Source organism: Vidua chalybeata, chromosome Z (genome assembly GCF_026979565.1).
Source record: "Vidua chalybeata isolate OUT-0048 chromosome Z, bVidCha1 merged haplotype, whole genome shotgun sequence".
Taxonomy (NCBI): domain Eukaryota; kingdom Metazoa; phylum Chordata; class Aves; order Passeriformes; family Viduidae; genus Vidua; species Vidua chalybeata.
The window spans coordinates 27991440-28008385 of record NC_071570.1 but is presented as its reverse complement, the minus strand read 5'-3'; the positions used below and the strand labels follow the sequence as shown (position 1 = coordinate 28008385).

At 36.1% G+C, this 16946-nt stretch overlaps 1 protein-coding gene across 1 annotated transcript in view; it reads left to right on the top strand.

The window, feature by feature from the left end:
- HOMER1 (homer scaffold protein 1) overlaps window positions 1-16946 on the top strand; it is an 87707-nt gene that overhangs the window by 53092 nt on the left and 17669 nt on the right. Inside the window, exon 6 of the mRNA XM_053932055.1 lies at window positions 10807-10963. Coding sequence (XP_053788030.1) covers window positions 10807-10963 — 157 coding nt within the window. The remainder of the gene's footprint in view (window positions 1-10806; window positions 10964-16946) is intronic.

Here is a 16946-nt window from a genome sequence, read left to right as displayed (position 1 = left end):
GAATTGGAAAGAATGGATCTATAAATTATTATATTTTACCTTCCAGCTGAATTCTTGAGCCTAATCATCTTCATTATTCCAAAAAGAAGATGAAGGAAATCTAAAATCACTTAGTCTAGACTGAGTAAATAAGAGCTATTAACTACCAGTTAGTTAAGAAAGGTGCCATGTTCGTTTTTTTCTTTAAAAATGGGATTTTTTTTTTTTACAATTAGGGAGAGAAACTTACATAGGGACTGCTTCCTCTGAGTGTTAAACTGTAGTTAATGGGAAAAGTATGAGTATCAGAGACTTCCCGTGTATTAAATTGAATCTCTTGATTCATCAATTTAATTCAATCTTAGTAAATTTGGCTTTAGGATCAACATAGTGCAAATAGTCTCTTCTCAGATTCAAATTTGCTTTAAACAAGGCAAATGTAATACTTCCATTCTCTTAAAGAACTGGAATGGAAAAAATACGACTTGCAGTATCTGCATGTGTTACAACTCACTTGTGATTTGTTTTGTTCAAACATACACAGTCAATAAATATTTTACTCTGATCATATCATGCGACTTACTGCTTTTTCTTCGAAGTACTTCTGAGAGTTCCATAGATGGTTTAGTTTGGACTTAGTATTTAGGCTATTGACTCTTAAGTAATTGCATGGCTGCCATAAATGAAACTTAATTAAAATATCACTGCTTCTGTGTAGCTTCAGTTCCCTTAATGGAATAAGTTTATTTTGTTGTCAGTATGCAAACCAGAGTCCATCTCTGGCACTACCTGTGCAATTAATGCATGTCCTTGTATTTACTGAGATAAGCAAATTGGCAATTGTAATGCAAAAATGAATTGCACCAGTAGTTACTCTTTGATATCGTAAGAGAACTTAATGTACTATCTGGGTAGAGGCCCAGTAGTCATAAATCAGAATCTTTATGCAAATTATATAGAACCATTTCTGTAGGTCATTCTATAAAAATGCCTTTCTGTTGCTGGTAGTGAAGTTGACGCCCTGCAGTTGTATTGAGTCTTCTACTGAGGTCAGTGTTTGCTATGAAAATAAGATGGGAATCAGCGTTAAGGGGTCTTATAGGCTGGGCTGTCCTGTTACATCAGTAAAAGAAGGTTCAGCTAAGAATTAAACCAGGCATTTTTAAGTCTTTCACATTGAACCACTTGTTAACAGCTTCTCCATCTTCAGCAGAGACACAACACACTCCAGTTACAGCTGTGACAGCACCTATAAATGCAAGCAGAGGCTTGTGCTGAGGATCTCCACTACTTGTGTGAGGTTTATGTCAGGCTTACAGGGTTGGGAAAAGTCTCTCTAGCCAGCTCCCTGCTCTGCGTGTGGCTATGGTTGCCCAGAAGGTAGCTCTTACTGTCTTCACTCTGTTGTTGCAGAGCTGAAAACCTGTGCTGAGTCCTGTAGAATAGACCTGTAGCTGCCAAACCCTTCTGAGCCACATCTAGACTGCTAAATAAAATGTGCCTTGGCACTGAGGTCTGTGGGCTGAATTGTTTCCTCCTATTTCCTCCTCCACAGAAGAGGTTCTGTGAGGGAGGCCCCTTCAGTGTCCTTATGGTTGTAGGGCACAGTTACTGTGTTCTGTGTGGCATTTTTTTCCACTCCAACATACCTGCAGTGATCAGAGGGCCTCGTTGCCACCCACTTGAGTGGTATTCTCCTTGCACAAAAACACAGATTAACACTGCATGCCCAGGAGTGTTTCCCAGATGGGAATGGAAGGGTTACAGATCCCATAAGGCCTCCGAAGACTGCGAAGATGAAAGGATTCTAAACGTGACTATGGGCAAACTGTGTTTAGAATCTCCTTGGCCAGGTATCACTGGGCAGGACAGTTTGCAGAGAGTGCAAACTCCCCAGTCCACACAACCTTTGGAGGCTCAGGGCTTTTGGCCTTATTTTATTAAGTGGAGAAGGTGGTCATTGTAGAAGTTGTTCCTTGTCCTTAATACCACAGCATTTTTGTGACAGAAAAACTCACTGAGGTGTAATAGAGAAGTAACAGTTCAGTGAAATTGTTAAAATCTGAATATCACTCAATAAAAGACAGTGCAGATAACAGGTGTGTAGGGAAGTCAAATACTCTGTTCTGTTACATTGCTGATAGAGTGCAAATTGATTCAGTGCACACACAAATTATTGTTATTAGTAGGATTTTTGAAAGAAACTTGGGATTTTGCCTAGCCACGGGCCTAGCAGAATTAATCCATACTAATTCAGAGTGTGAATTTGCAGTTAAACTGCTTTACATTCTTGTGTGTACAGATGAGTTCCACAATGAAGATCATTTTAGTGTCAGGGTTACCATGCCCTAGTATCTGACTTGCTGATAACCACATCATCTAATTGATTTCTTAAAGTGATTAAAGTGCCATTAATGCCAGAGTCAATTTTAGTTTCTTTGTAGGCAAATACCTACTCATTTCAGAAAATAGGATGCAAGTTCCTAAAAAAACTTTGGTTTATTTTAAAAATGTAATTTTATTGGAATATTTGAAGTATTCAGCACCATAGCAACAGCAAGGAATTATGCTTAATGTTCAGTGCACTAAAAAAACTTACTGGATATCAGTTACACACTACAGATCTGAGAGTAAACTATTTCCAACAATACCAATATGCTATTTCAATACGGGAACAAGACAATTTCTTCTTTTACTTTTTCATAATATGTGATAATTGTTAGATCAATAAGATTTTAATGATTACTGCAAAAAAACTAGAAATTAATTAGCCATGCTTGTGCTTTGAAAGAGATTACAGTTATAAGAAAGAGTTACTGTTCTTTGTTTATACTCAGTGGCCTTCATAAAGAGATAACAAATTCTATTTACTTTATAAAATTTAATTACTAATAAAAATGAGGTCTTTTAAAAGGTATAAAATTAGAAGTTGAGCCTCTTCAGAGAGATCAGGGAGTTTGTTCAGGTTAAAAACAGGGTTTTTGCTTTGTGATACTGTGTACAAAATCATGCTTAATTCTGTGCTTAACAGCATAATTTAAATAAGAATCCAAGTTTAAATGTTATCTGTGTAAAAACAGCCAGGGTGCAATAGCATGCAGTATAGTAAACTTAGTAATGTCATTGTTTTGTCTTTGCTTTGTTCCTTCCTTTAGCTTGGGTCAGGACTGGGAAACAAATCCCACATGGCTAGAGATCATTGCTGAAGCATTAATTTTGTCTTAATATTCCATGAAGTGTCTTTCAAGAGCTTCTCTCTTCTATTAACTATTTCTATTAACTATTTCTATTAACTCTTAGTATTTTCATAAGCAGTGAACACATACTTAGCTATTTTTAACTCTGGCTTTGTTGCCTTTTGCAGGCATACAATACTGGGTTACTGGATGTGGTATTTAGGTGAAAATTCTCATTCTTAAAAATTTGAATTTCATATCAAGTCTATTCCTCCGTGATAAAGCAGTCTGTGTTATGGTGGTTTCTATAGCCCTGTGATTAATAAAGGCATTACAACATAAAGAGCATGACTTTATTTAAGTGGTGGATCTAAATAGGATATGGCCACCCATTTTCATTGCATAGTGGTCTGCTCTATACAGTCTCTGTGGAAGGAGACTGTATAATTACTCAACTACTTTTGTCATTTTCATCCAGTAAGTCCACAAAGATATTGATCCTTCCTCAGTGAGCTGATAAGGCATAGTACAAGAACTGCCTAAGAGCAGTACCGCCTGTAACAGAACTGGAAAGGCAAGTCTTCTGTCCATGGACTGCATGGGTACTCTGGATGATTGAGAGTCCAGTCAAAAGGATGGCCAAGCTGATAGGCTAAATGAAAGTGAAAGCTCATATGTGAAACACCTCAAGGAAGAAATCTCTTCTATCTCCATATATTGTAGGTGCCCAAATTTGCATAAAAAGCTTCTGCATTTGCCTTCTACATTGACATAGAAATTGGGAGTTCAAACATATTGTAGCTCCAAGTTGAACAAAGGTGTGTGCAAAACAAAATAACATGTCCTGGAGTGGGATGAACCTTCAATATTTGTACAGAATGATAGACTCCCAGACACATAATTCCCTCATCTGCTGATTCTTCATTTCATCCACTCAGCTCCCTTTCTTCCTTTCCAGCAGGGTGGCTTTGATATTAGGCACCTCACTTAAAGTACAATGTGCTTCAAGGGCCTCCTTCATCTCTTTTGCTATGAGCTGATTCACCACCATGTTTCTCTGGTTTTGTGCTGATGTAACTCCACTGAGATTATGTAGATATTCCTTATCCCAAAAGGAAGAACAAATCTTTCATGCTCTGTTAATATTCTCCCTTCTCTCCCCAGGGGACCTATCCTCCTTTGCTAAAAATTATTTTGAATACTCTAATTAAGGATAAAGATCTCTTTGAATATTAATTAGTTTTTCATTGGCACTCAAAATATTGAACTCAAAGCAATTTCTTGGTAATTATCTCTGGATTATAACTTTGAGAAGATTTACTTTTTTAAAAATAAATTCTAGTTTATCAAGTAAGACTTCCTTTTGTATGTGTACAGTTAATCACAGCTGCAGGTAAGACAGTGAGCAGTGGCTGTGAAGAGGCAATTGTTTTGTGTCTTAAGTTTTCCTCTTGCAAAATCTGTTGTTCTTACTGTAGCTTTCCCTCTTTTGTTGTTTTTTAATTATTTAACTGGACTCTGTCCCACATGTACGCAAATTCAGCGTTAGGCCCCTACAAGCAGACAGCTCTGTAGGAAGACAAAAATGGCAGACCAACTCACACCCTTTCTTTCTTGCCTCTTCCTTGAGTGGTGAGATAGGACCTGGTCCACTCCATGGCTCTTTCTTCAACTTCTAGCTCATTATAGGGCTCCTCCTCCTCCATAATTTAATTGAAGACAAAACTCCCTTCTCTTCCCTATTGCTTTGAATATTCAAGAGAGAGGGAGAAATTTCCATATCATTACTGAGAGCTTATGGTGCTTTGGAGTAACAAGAGCACAAACTCCCAAAACCCATCAGGTTTAAATCCTTTCCATCACAAAGTTGTTTTATACATTTAATAGATGGCCATAGTAGATGCTTTTTGAAATCTCCAAAATGGGATGTAATTCCCAAATTGCTTGTTTAAAAATTCTTCTACATCAGGGCGTAAGCTGAGGAGCTTGAGTCTCATGCTCAGCATGAATGAGAAGAGGTTTCTTGTGAGGTTTTAGGAATGCCTTGAAGGATGCTGCAACCCCTTGCTGCACCAGCAGAGTCAACATCGCCATCAAATCAAGTCACCTCATTTCAGTGTAGGCAATAGCAAGCATAATTTATTGAAAAGATCTTGCCCTTACAGCCTTCAGTATTAACTGAAGCTTATTTGATATGGGGGATTTCATAAAGACCTTTTGTAGGATTTCTTTCCAAATGCACCTAGGAATTTTACATAAATGCAAACACTTGCCTTACACTTCCAAGTAGAAGAAGCGATGCTTTGTGTTCACTGGATCTCTTGGATGCTACTGCAACAGAACCAAATGGTTCACAATGCCCCTTGTGCTTTGTTGAGCATGAAGAGCTGCTCTGTAAGGCTTACCAGCTTGGCTGTCAGAAGGGGTCATGCCTTGCTGCCAGCACAGTTAATGCATTGTTACCAGCTGGTTGACATACCACTCCCTCTGCTTGATAATGCTCACTCCACCAGACTCTTGGGCTGCTTCCAACACATGCCACTATTTATGATCTGGGCAGCTGCTACCAGGACCGTGCTCTGTTCATATTTGTCAAGTCTCATGGATTTAGTTATTATACCAGAATCCACATTTTATGTTGAAAGTACTCCATTCTTGGCTAAATTCCTCTTCACATCTGCTGTCCCAAGACAGGATTGCTCACCCCGCACCTGTAGAGCAGATCTTAGTGACACCTGAAGAAAATAATTTACTTGATCTTGAATAACAGTAATTTCTTGAAACCATGACTATGCTATAGAATAAATTTTAAACTAATCAATTTTATGCAATGAATGCAATATTAAGACCCTAAATATTAATAAAGTGGCATTATTTTCACATTTTATTGATATAAATCTGAAATAAACACAGTGTTGGTACTGCATTCAACTAAGTGAACAGTAAATAAGCAATAATGATTCAAAAAGCAGAAACATAATTTGAAGTGCTTTTGTCTCTTTGTTTCATGAAAGTGTTTCTCAAAATAACTTCATTCTGAATGGAACTCATCAATGTGTGCTTATTCCCCCCTTCCCTTTGCAAGCCTTCTCCAACTGGCTAAATGTGGTGACTGCAGCTTTTCGGATTAATTTTCCTTAAGTGACCTACTTTGCAGAGAAAGATAATCATGCATTTATAGCCTCTGGCACACTATTCAGGTCACAGATGGACAGATACCAAAGTAATTCCTCAGTGACTTACTGGGCTTGTAACTAATCCCCAGTGAGAAAGGAGATTGGCCTGATGTTAATTGGCCAGAATGCCTAAATGTATGGAAGGAAGATCATTGACTCCTACTTCAATTTTCAGAGGGTATCACAGTTAGGCAGAGTGGTACCAGTCAGACATTTTTTTAGGAGTGTTTTGTGAAAGTGTTTTGCAAAAGTGATTGAATTACAAGATGTCACAGATGTTAAAAATCTTATTTTGAATAATTTGCCTTGACAGTGGGGCACCATGTGGTGTTCTGACTGTGGACACGTCTGATGTTACACATATACCAGATATTGTGGCCAAAACCAAGGACAGGAGATTCAGGAGAGTTTTGACCTTTTGCTCACTCAAGGTCACTTGAAATCTCATGAAGAGTTGTCATTGTCAGACCCAAACCTCTGCTATGAAAGATTGGTTGGTTGGTTGGTTGGTTGGTTGGTTGGTTTTTGGTTTTTGGTTTTTTTTTGTTTGGGTTTTTTTTTTGTGGTTTTTTTTTTGTTTTTTGTTTTTTTTTTTGTGTTTTTGTTTTGTTTTTTTTTTTGTTTGTTTGTTTTTGTTATTTTTATTTAGCATGGCAGTGGAGCAAATAAAACTCATAGTTTGCTATTATTCTTTAGAGGGTCCCTTTCTCTCTCTTGTATTTGGCACCAATGAGATGCATGCAAAACAGCTTGTCCTTGTGTTTTCAGATGTTCTGAAGTTTCACATGGGAAATGACCAGGCTTTATTCTCTGTTAGGGTATTTTTAAAACTTTTGTGTAGCTTTTCATGCTGAAAAACAGGCAACAAGCCAGAGTGTTAAGAACGTTTCTTTTTTTGAAGGACTGTCTTGAAACTTTGGGCTTGTCAGGCAGTCAGTGATGTTAATTCTGACAGGTTTCAAGAAATGACTGTTAAAATTGTGACACTGTAAGCAAAGGGATGGATGGCTTTCAGAAAAAAACAAAGCATGTATGCAGGTTGAATTCTTGCCATACAGGACTGCATGTGGGTATGACTGTGTGTCCCTCAGTGTCTATATACAGCTTTCTACCACAGTGCAGAGCTGGAAAGTACTCTGGTAGATATTACTGTTTGGATCAATGTGATCGCTGAGTAAGTGTACCTATTTTAAGTGCTTTGTAGAGTACATAGTCTCAGAACACATGAGGGATGATTCAGATTAGGTTTAGGTATTTACAACTGTTAAGACAACCTGTGTATGTATTTTCTATGACAGAATCTAATGCAGTGAGGGCAAAATCAATTCCTTTTAGCAGCGAGCCTTTCAGACAGGAATTAAGGAAAAGGTTTTAGAGAGAAGGAGTATATACAGCTCTCCTGTACCTATCCCAAGGGACTGTAGTGCACCTGTTCCACCATCAAAATTCCAGCTACATGCTTGAGCAGTTTCTGGGACCCCTTTGGACATTCCATGTGTCCATCATCTTCTTGATCTGTGTGTTCGCTTTCACAGGGGTTAGTCTCAGCATCTCCTCCTCCAAGGGACTATTTCATTGTGTATGAATCATATGCTTCCCAGTGTTTTCTCTGGAAGGGTTGGTAAATTTGAACCAGTAATAGCTCTATAGATACAGACTTCAATGCAGATATTCTCAGTCTAACCTAAGTACAGCCTGGTGTAAGTCTGCTTTTATCTGGTTCTAAAGTAATTAATATAAATCCAGTTTTAACCAAACTAATCCACAGAACATAATTTCATTATCTTCTTTGTTGTTTTTATTTTTCCCTTTTTTTTTTTTTTTTTTTTTTTTTTTTTTTTTTTTTTTTTCTTTTTTGGATCTCAAGAAAGTATTTGAGAAAAGAAAGTCAGAACTGCCAGGACTGGTTCTGGGCTATTTTAATCAAATTATTATTTTATGAAACAAAAAAAATCCACACCCTTGGGACTGTGTTTCCCAGTATGATATCCATTAAGAAGAATTAGGGTAAATCTAAACTAATTTAAGTAATGTGTTTCCGTTTTATGGCACCAAAGTAGGATCTGTAGAAGATACAGTAACAATTATTCATAGCAAAAGCCCCCAGTATATGCTACAAGCAAGTCAAACCTGTAGTACAATAGGAACGTTCCTGCTGACTATGTAAGTCTCTTAGGGAAAAAGAGTACAGTTGAGAAATAATACAGATGCATTCCTATTGAGAGTAACCTATTGAAGAATAACCAGATCTAAAGAAACATTACAGTTTTTGAACTAGGGTAACCGTAGCAGTAAGGGAAAATACATGCTTCATATTTCATACTGACATTCCATTATACAAGGAATAACTTAAAAGCTCCTGGCTATTTTCTTGGCAGACACTGTAGTAGGGGCACCAGGCAAAGGTGAAAGTGATACATACCACAAATCACCCTCACATTATTGCTCCTGAGAGTCTGACTTCTGGGTTCATCATGGATTAGAAGGGTATCATTGTAGGTATATGCATTAATAGATTGAAAAAAATCCTTCCAGTTCTTTGGAATGGGTCTCACATATAAACAATTTCCTAGAAGCTAGTAGTAGCCAATAGTCCTGCAGGACTGCTAAATGGAACTCACATGCATGAAACTACTGGATGGGATATTTGTCGGATCAGAATTATGAATATACTAATGAACTAGATATTTTGAGCATTCTTTTAATACAGTTTGTTGATCTTCTGGGCTACTGTAAGTGAAACTTAAATCTGATTAGAGGAACAGAAGAGTGAACATGTTACAGAAATTCATGCTTATCTTCTTGAATATGTGAGTCTGTGTCCCCTGAGGAAGTAGGATCATCAATACTTTAATTTAGTCCTTTAAGATCTAAAATTTCCAGTGGTGAACTTTTAATGAGTTGTATCATTAAATGCTACAGCATATTCCTCTTCTGGAAGAATTGGTATTCCTGTTCAAGGGGACAAAGTACTATTTGGAAGGAAATGCTGTACCATGGAAGAATCAGATCTAATATTTTAGTGAAACATGTGGTCTAAATAGGTAATGAATGTTGCCCAGTATCTGGTTAATTTTGAACACCTAAGGAGCATTTATAGGAGTCATAATGTTTTTGAAATATGCTTTGATGGGATGGATTTTGCATGTGCAGGAAGTGGAAGAAAGAAACTAAGTGGACAAAATGATGGCAAAATATTTCATTATACATGTGTACAAAGTTCAAATAAATCTATAAACTTACATTCAAAATAGTAATTAATTTAATAATAGTAGGAGATATGTTTAAAATATATAATTATATAATAATAATTCTTCATAGAATATCATTTTGGTCAGAGTTACAGATTTTTTCTTTTCACTGATGCCTTTAATAGTGAGCTAATGAAACAAAATTAATTATTTTCTGCATGTACTGTCCATGTAGGTGTGCAACTCACATGCTGTTAGCATTATACGAGTATACAGTAATGAGCTATTTGCATATAATGCATATAATGCATTCACCTGATGTGTCTGAGATACTTTTCCCTTGCATACTGAGTGTAAAGATATGGTCTGCAGATGATGGCAAACTACCTACCTGTGAAAATTAAAGCCCTGTATTTGCTAAGAGAACAACTAAATTGTAAGCATGAATTTTCCTCTATAGGCTGCTTCAGTAAACCTCAACATCAGCTTCTACTTTGAAGTGAAGCAGTAGTATATCCATCCTACTTGATCTCTACTCTCTTTGCTTATATTAATAAGGAAAAACATATTAATAGTATTATGAAATTCAAAGTCTTTGAATTTGCAGGAACAAATTAAATATGGTATTTAATAAAGTATATTTCAGGAATGGAACTTACATTAAGACAACAAAGATGCACTTCCAAAGCACGTGATTAGCTCTCTTTAATCAAGGCAATGACAAATATTTTCCTACAACACATTTAATAAAGTAGTCTATTAAAAAAGCACTTCCATTCAATGTATGTATATTAAAAGAGTGACTAATCATATACATATTCTCAAATTGCATGCTGTTGCTTTTGGGAAATTTATGTGGATTTCAAGATCTTTAACATTTTATTTATAAATACACCCTGTTGAATGGGAAAGGTAGATTCTTTTTTTTCCAATAATGGTATTACCTATACTTTCTTAATTTATAGTTTTGATGATTTGAGCAGTTGGATTCTCATTTGGGTGTTCTATTTGGTATATAATTATATACCAAATAGAACACCCAAATGACTTTGAATTTCATAATACTATTAATATGTTTTTCCTTATTAATATAAGATACCATATTTGGATACCATATAGATACCATATAGATACCATATAGATACCATATTTGGTTATTGTTAGTTACATAATTTTTTGTGTAATTTTCTTTTTGCTGGATATTAAAAGAAAAATTGTAAGACATGTAAGAAGCATATAGGAAGATATTTGGGAGTTCTGACCATTCTAATTCTGTCTGTGCAGTTCGACAATCAGCAAGCATTGGGAGGCAGAACTGGCCACGCTCAAGGGTAATAACGCTAAGCTCACAGCAGCCCTGCTGGAGTCCACTGCCAATGTGAAACAATGGAAACAGCAACTTGCTGCATATCAGGAGGAAGCAGAGCGTCTTCATAAGCGGGTAAGTTAAGGCAAATGGCCAGGATCCTTGAGATAGAAGTACTAGTGACTGTATTCACTTGTTTTCAAGTAAAACAAGTTTACTGTTGCAGCTTCAGGTTAATCTTTGAGACAGAAATTGATGATTTTCTGAAAAGCATTTCCTCCAGTTGGGAACTATTTGCTTTGCAGCAAAGGTTTGCTTTTTCTGCAAAGGTTATTGCTGCAAGAAGTTATCAAACCTTATGACTTATTTGGCAGCTTTAACTCTTTATCTGATGCCATCACATCTGTTTCATTACATTCTCCATAGCATGAAGTCCAGTCCCTTCTGCATTTAAACCCTCAGAAGCTTGACATCAAATCTCTAAGTTCAAGAAACCTTATTGTAATGCTGTCATATAACAAAGATGAAGAGCTTACCCTCCTCCTTGCACACAAAGGACTCTGAACAACACAAGATCACTATATGCAAGAAGAGATCTGCACCTTCTTTCATACAGAAGGGTCTGGGTCCTGTTGCCTTCATGATAAATTTTGCAGAGGTCATTTGGCAAACCAGAAGTTAGTTCACAGTGGGGGAAGGAAGGACAATGTTTGAGGAAGGAATATAGCATGCAAGGTTGAAGTCTAAGTTACAAAAACAAGTATTCAATATCTAATTTTGCTTCTCTTTTCACATATAACTCTCTGTATTGTATAGTCTATCAACCTTTATCCATATGAATTCATCATAGCTTAGGGCATATTTCTCTCCAAAGTAGGCATAAGTAACTTGTGTGAAGGAAGGATGTCTTTGATGAAGCTTTATCACTTTTGTTAATAAAGGTTAGCTTAGAAAAATCAAGGAGGTCTACTTAACACTGGAGTGGTACCATTTAGAAGGGCATGTATTATAGGACAAGGGAAAATGGCTTCAAACTGAAAGGTGGTAGTTTTAGATTTGACATTAGGAAGGTATTCTTTACTGTGAGGGTGGTGAGGCACAGGAACAGATTGCTCTGAGAAGTTGTGGATACCCCATCTCTGCAAGTGTCCAAGGCCAGGTTGGATGGGGCTTTGAACAACCTAGTCTAGTGGAAGGTGTCCCTGCCCAACAGGGGAGGTTGGAATGAGATAATCTTTAAGGTCCATTACAGCCCAGGCCACTCTATGATTCTGTGATATTTATTTAAGAAAAAAATGTAAAAAACCCAAACTAAACCATTGCAGTTTTATGCATGAAAACAGGTGTCATAAATATGTTGAAAAAGAAGGGTGAATATTGCAGACCTCTCAGTTTGGTTTTATATGCTGTAGTCACTTTCAAAAAAGACTGGTGATTTTTGCAAAGTGCCTTCAGTTCAAGATATATCAGTTGCTGACAAAACTTTGCTTCAGAAATGTTCCAGTCAAGCAGAAGCTTGTAATGTGTGTTTGTACAGAGAGACACTGCCATTTTGTCTGTCATCTCATTTAAGCTTCTCATTTGGAAAAGTGAGAGCTGTAGCCTGTGCTCCAGGTTTGTGAATAGGTGATAACAACCACTGTCAATAAAATTATTTAAATTACAACCTTGTATTAAAGTGACTACAGTGCAAATGTTCAGGTGAATTTGAACACTAGATAGGCTTTACAGTGAAGAACTCATTGCTAAAATATGGACATAATAAAGTAGGATTCTCCCTAAAAAGTGTACAGCTTATGTTGCAAAGCTGAGACAATAAAATCCTTATCTAAGAAAGAAAAGTAATGCACAACAACAGCAGCTGTGTTTGCCTTGGGAGACTCAACCAGACAAGACAGGCAAAGATCCCTTTATTTTTTTGTTACTCCCACTCTTGGTCAAGTGTTTTTTAAAATCTGATATTGGAAAATTAAATTAATAAAAATAATGAATAGAGGAGTTTTTAGCATTTCATTTTGCTTTTATTTGATACTACATTTAACAGTATTAATCAAGTCTTTGAGGCTACATTCATTAATAGCTGATGATTTTTCTTAACTTTTTCTCAACAAATTTCCTGCAGTTATTTGTATTTCTGAGGAAACGCAAAATCCATAGTAGGGTATTGTCTACACTATGCTCTTTAGATCATTGCTTACATGCCTTTATTAGATCATTCTGTAACCTGTGACAGGACTTGTTGATATCTCACAAAGAATATAGAAACACTCTGTTCCTACCTCTCTTTGGGAATGCCAGTAAATTGCAACACTGGGAATGCTGCCCTCTGTTGGAATTGCTTTCAGAAAAATGTAGACTTGGCTAACCCAATGAATTGAGTTCTCTAAGCAAAAAAATGTATATAGTGTTAAAAAAAAATCGATCTCCATCTGTTACCATACAGTGCAGTGCAACACAAGAACTCTTCTAAACTGCATGCTGGAGACTGATCTTTCAAACTGAATTAGTGCCTCACTTCAAAAAGAAACTGCAAGTCAGATGCTTCTTTCTTATACGGATAAAAATGTGCTGTTGAAATGGCAGATCTGGAGACTTGGTTACAGTACATGTGGCAGCAAGCAGTGTTCAGTCCCTGTCTTGTGCTATCTTCCTGTGCAGTTTATCTGTTCTATATAAGCATGTAGCTGCAGTTGATCCAAAATATGTTCCCCAAACTGGAATCAATCTCACCTGAGATTATGTATAAATTATATATCAAGTCTATATTACATCCTGCCCTAGAAGGCAAGGGTAACCCATGTTCTTGTTAATAAATCTCTTGGGACAGATTAGAGTGAAACAACACTGTATAGTCAGTGTCTGTAAATATATATATATATATATATATATATATATATATAGTAGTCATATTAACAGCTTATTATCTGCAGTAACATAGCAATATAAAAGAATAAAAATAACACTTAGAAATATGTAAGGAAAAACAGAGAACAAAAGGGCAAATATGGAAAGATTTATAGCCAACCCCCCTTGTTGACTCCAGAAATGAGACTTGGTATAATTTTGATGTCTGTTGCTTGAAGTGAAGATGTTGGTCCATCGAGGGTGGGGAAAGTCCACAAAACTAAAAAGATTTAATGAGTTTTATATGCTCTGGTTCAGTGTTGTTACAGCTGCCTATTATGCCAGTGGAGTTTAGCCCAATATGGCTTGTCAGCAGGGATAAGCCCCTTCAGGCTCATGTGAATGTCCCTGATACTGCCCAGGCAGCCCTCTGCACTTGGGTGGGTACTTTGCACATCAGCAATTGCCCCCTGAATTTTTGAGACTTTAGCATTCCAGTCTCTTTTCCAGTATTACTGCTGGATACATTCTTCTCCCCAGACCTGAGATGGTTGGACAATAGCACCCCCTTTATCTTATCTCAAGTTCCAGTCACAATCTAAATTCCAGTTAGTAGGTGTAGTTAGGGAGGGGTGGGCTTCGGTGGTTATAGATGAGCAGCTGCTTCTTTGCAGTTTGCTGTAGTGGGCAAAAGCCCTCCAGTGATTTTAGCAATGTTTACCCATTAACAATTTCAGTCTCTCACAGTCTTAGATAGTAATCTTTTTTTCTAGTAATTCTTGTAGAGACAAAAGCATGAAGAGGTAAGAGTCTCACTCTTAAGGAAACTGTCTTAGGTTGTGTCTCTTTCTTTGATTTTGGTTGCATTTTTAAAATAATTCCACTTTTCTTTTTTGGACTTCTCTGAGTAAGTATAAGGTTTACTCATCTATCAGTTCAATTTTTTGTGTTAACCTACATTTGTTTGCTTTCCCTGAGGCCTTTATCTTCCTTCTTCCATTTGTTCTCTGTCTTAATAATACCTAGAACTGAGATAAAACAGAATACAGATTCAGTGTGGCTGAGTGAAATATTCTCAATAAATTAAAGTTTTGTGCTCTCTCCTGATACATTCTAAGCTTAATTCATAAACACTCTATTTTGATATTTTGTCAGGCAATTTATTTTTGAGAAGTTTGCTAAATGGGTGTATGGATTTTTCCCTCTCAAATACAGAGATAATTCTAAGAAAATATGATGCCCACAAGTCACAAGCTTAACTTGGAGCTCTCAGCCTAATCTGCTCAGAAATGACAAAAGATTTCCCTTAAATAGGGCTGGTGAGCACTCCTACACACCTTGCATAGCTCTTTGACATCAAAAGGGATTCATGAGTTTAGAACAGCTCAGTAACAGAAAGAAAAACCCTGAAGCTACTTCAGACAAATAGAATAGCATGGGCCCTAACATTAATCCTGCTACCACAAAGAGGAAAGGATTGAATGATGATATAAATTACAGAAAGAAACCCAAAGTTCTGTCTCTGTCATGTTTAAAAAGAAAATTATTAATTTTTTTCATGCACGTTATCTGCTAAAGTAAATCATCCTATGACACTGGGCAATAGCACAAAGTAATTACACCAGTGCATAATAATAAGAGCTGCAGTCCTTGAACATCATTCATCTTCAGGAAAAGAAGCCTAAGATAAAAAGAGATGAAGGGAAGTGATCAAGCTTCTGGATATTCATGAAAGAACAGAGAGGTAAACTCTTGAATTCTAGGTTGTTATTTTACAAAAATTTCCCAAAAAATAAGATAAAAATTAGGCTATTATGTTCTTTCATTCAATGAATGAAATAAGTGTGAGGTATCTTATGTAGTTATTAAAATCACCTGACACATAATGGACCATGATTTTCCTCCTGTTAAAAGAAATTTTTAATGGATATTAAAATTTAATTAATTTTTTAATGGAAATTAAATTTTTTTAATGGATATTAAAAAATTGCATGAGCATACCAAAATATAATGATGGTAATTTTATTGGACTGTTTCCATGTCACTTAAAGAGAACAACATTCTGTAAAAGAATTGTGAAAGTTCACAAGAAGTATGGAGTGCTATATAAACCATAGGTTCAGATGATCTATAGAAAATCTTTGCAGACCCTTTAGAAGTCACCTCCACATTTCCATCAGCTGCATTAACACTTGAATAGCCAAAACTAACTTTTGAATATGCAAATATGATGTGATGAATTTGTCTTCTGGATTGGAGCCCATACCATGGACTTCATATTTGCTGACAAGTCTTGTTAGCAGCCCGGTGACTACTGTAGAAAACTGGTTTTATATGCCCAAGGAAGAACATTATCTAAGAGTGGAAATATGAAGGAATGTGACAGAAAGCATGCTAACAAGAAATTTATGAACGGAATTCTGATCCAAAAAATTCTTAGTAATTCACCTTATTTGATGTCTATCTCTTGTCATTCTCCCTTTAAGACTGCGCCCCTCCTACTGAACAATTCAAATTTAGCTTTGAACAAATGTTGAATAAATTAGGTCTGATTGATTAAGGAAAAAAAGTTAATGAAGTATAATCTTCTCCTTAAGATACTGTAATTAGCATGTGGTTAGATAGCAGCTTTGTACTTTTTGATTACAATGAAAATAGATGACCACTTTTTTGCATGGCATTAGGGGATACCAAAGGAAAAAAATACAAGCATTTTATTTCAGACAATATGTTGGGAATTTTTTCTCAGATGTACATTTTAGTTCCTAGAATATCCATTTCAGCCATCATAAGTGCTTCATTATTTTTGAAACGGTATGTGTTGTCAGCCTTTAGGCTATCAGAGCATTTCTTAGGAGAAGAATTGTGAAACCCAGCACATATTTTAATCTCCCTTTGTGTCCGTGCTTCCTAATACAGATAATCCACCTAGCATTTACAAAGATTCAACCCTTGTTTGATAATTAGACTTTACAAGAAAGACGATCTCTTTTCAGACAGAGCAGCTGTATCAGGTTATGTTCCTTGAATCAAAATATTAAATTTTTTTTAAATTTATGGTGGATTGAAGTCTTTTTGGTCTTCTTCAGTTTGCCTTTTTTTTTTTTTTTAAGAGAATATTTGCATTTAGGACCCAAGATTGTTTTGCTAGGGTTCTTTTTTTTTTTTTTTTTTTTTTTCTTCTGGGAATTCACTTTCACTGAATGTGCCATATACAAGATAATAATTTGAAAAAAAAAAACAAAAACCAACAAACCATCAATTAAGCTACTCT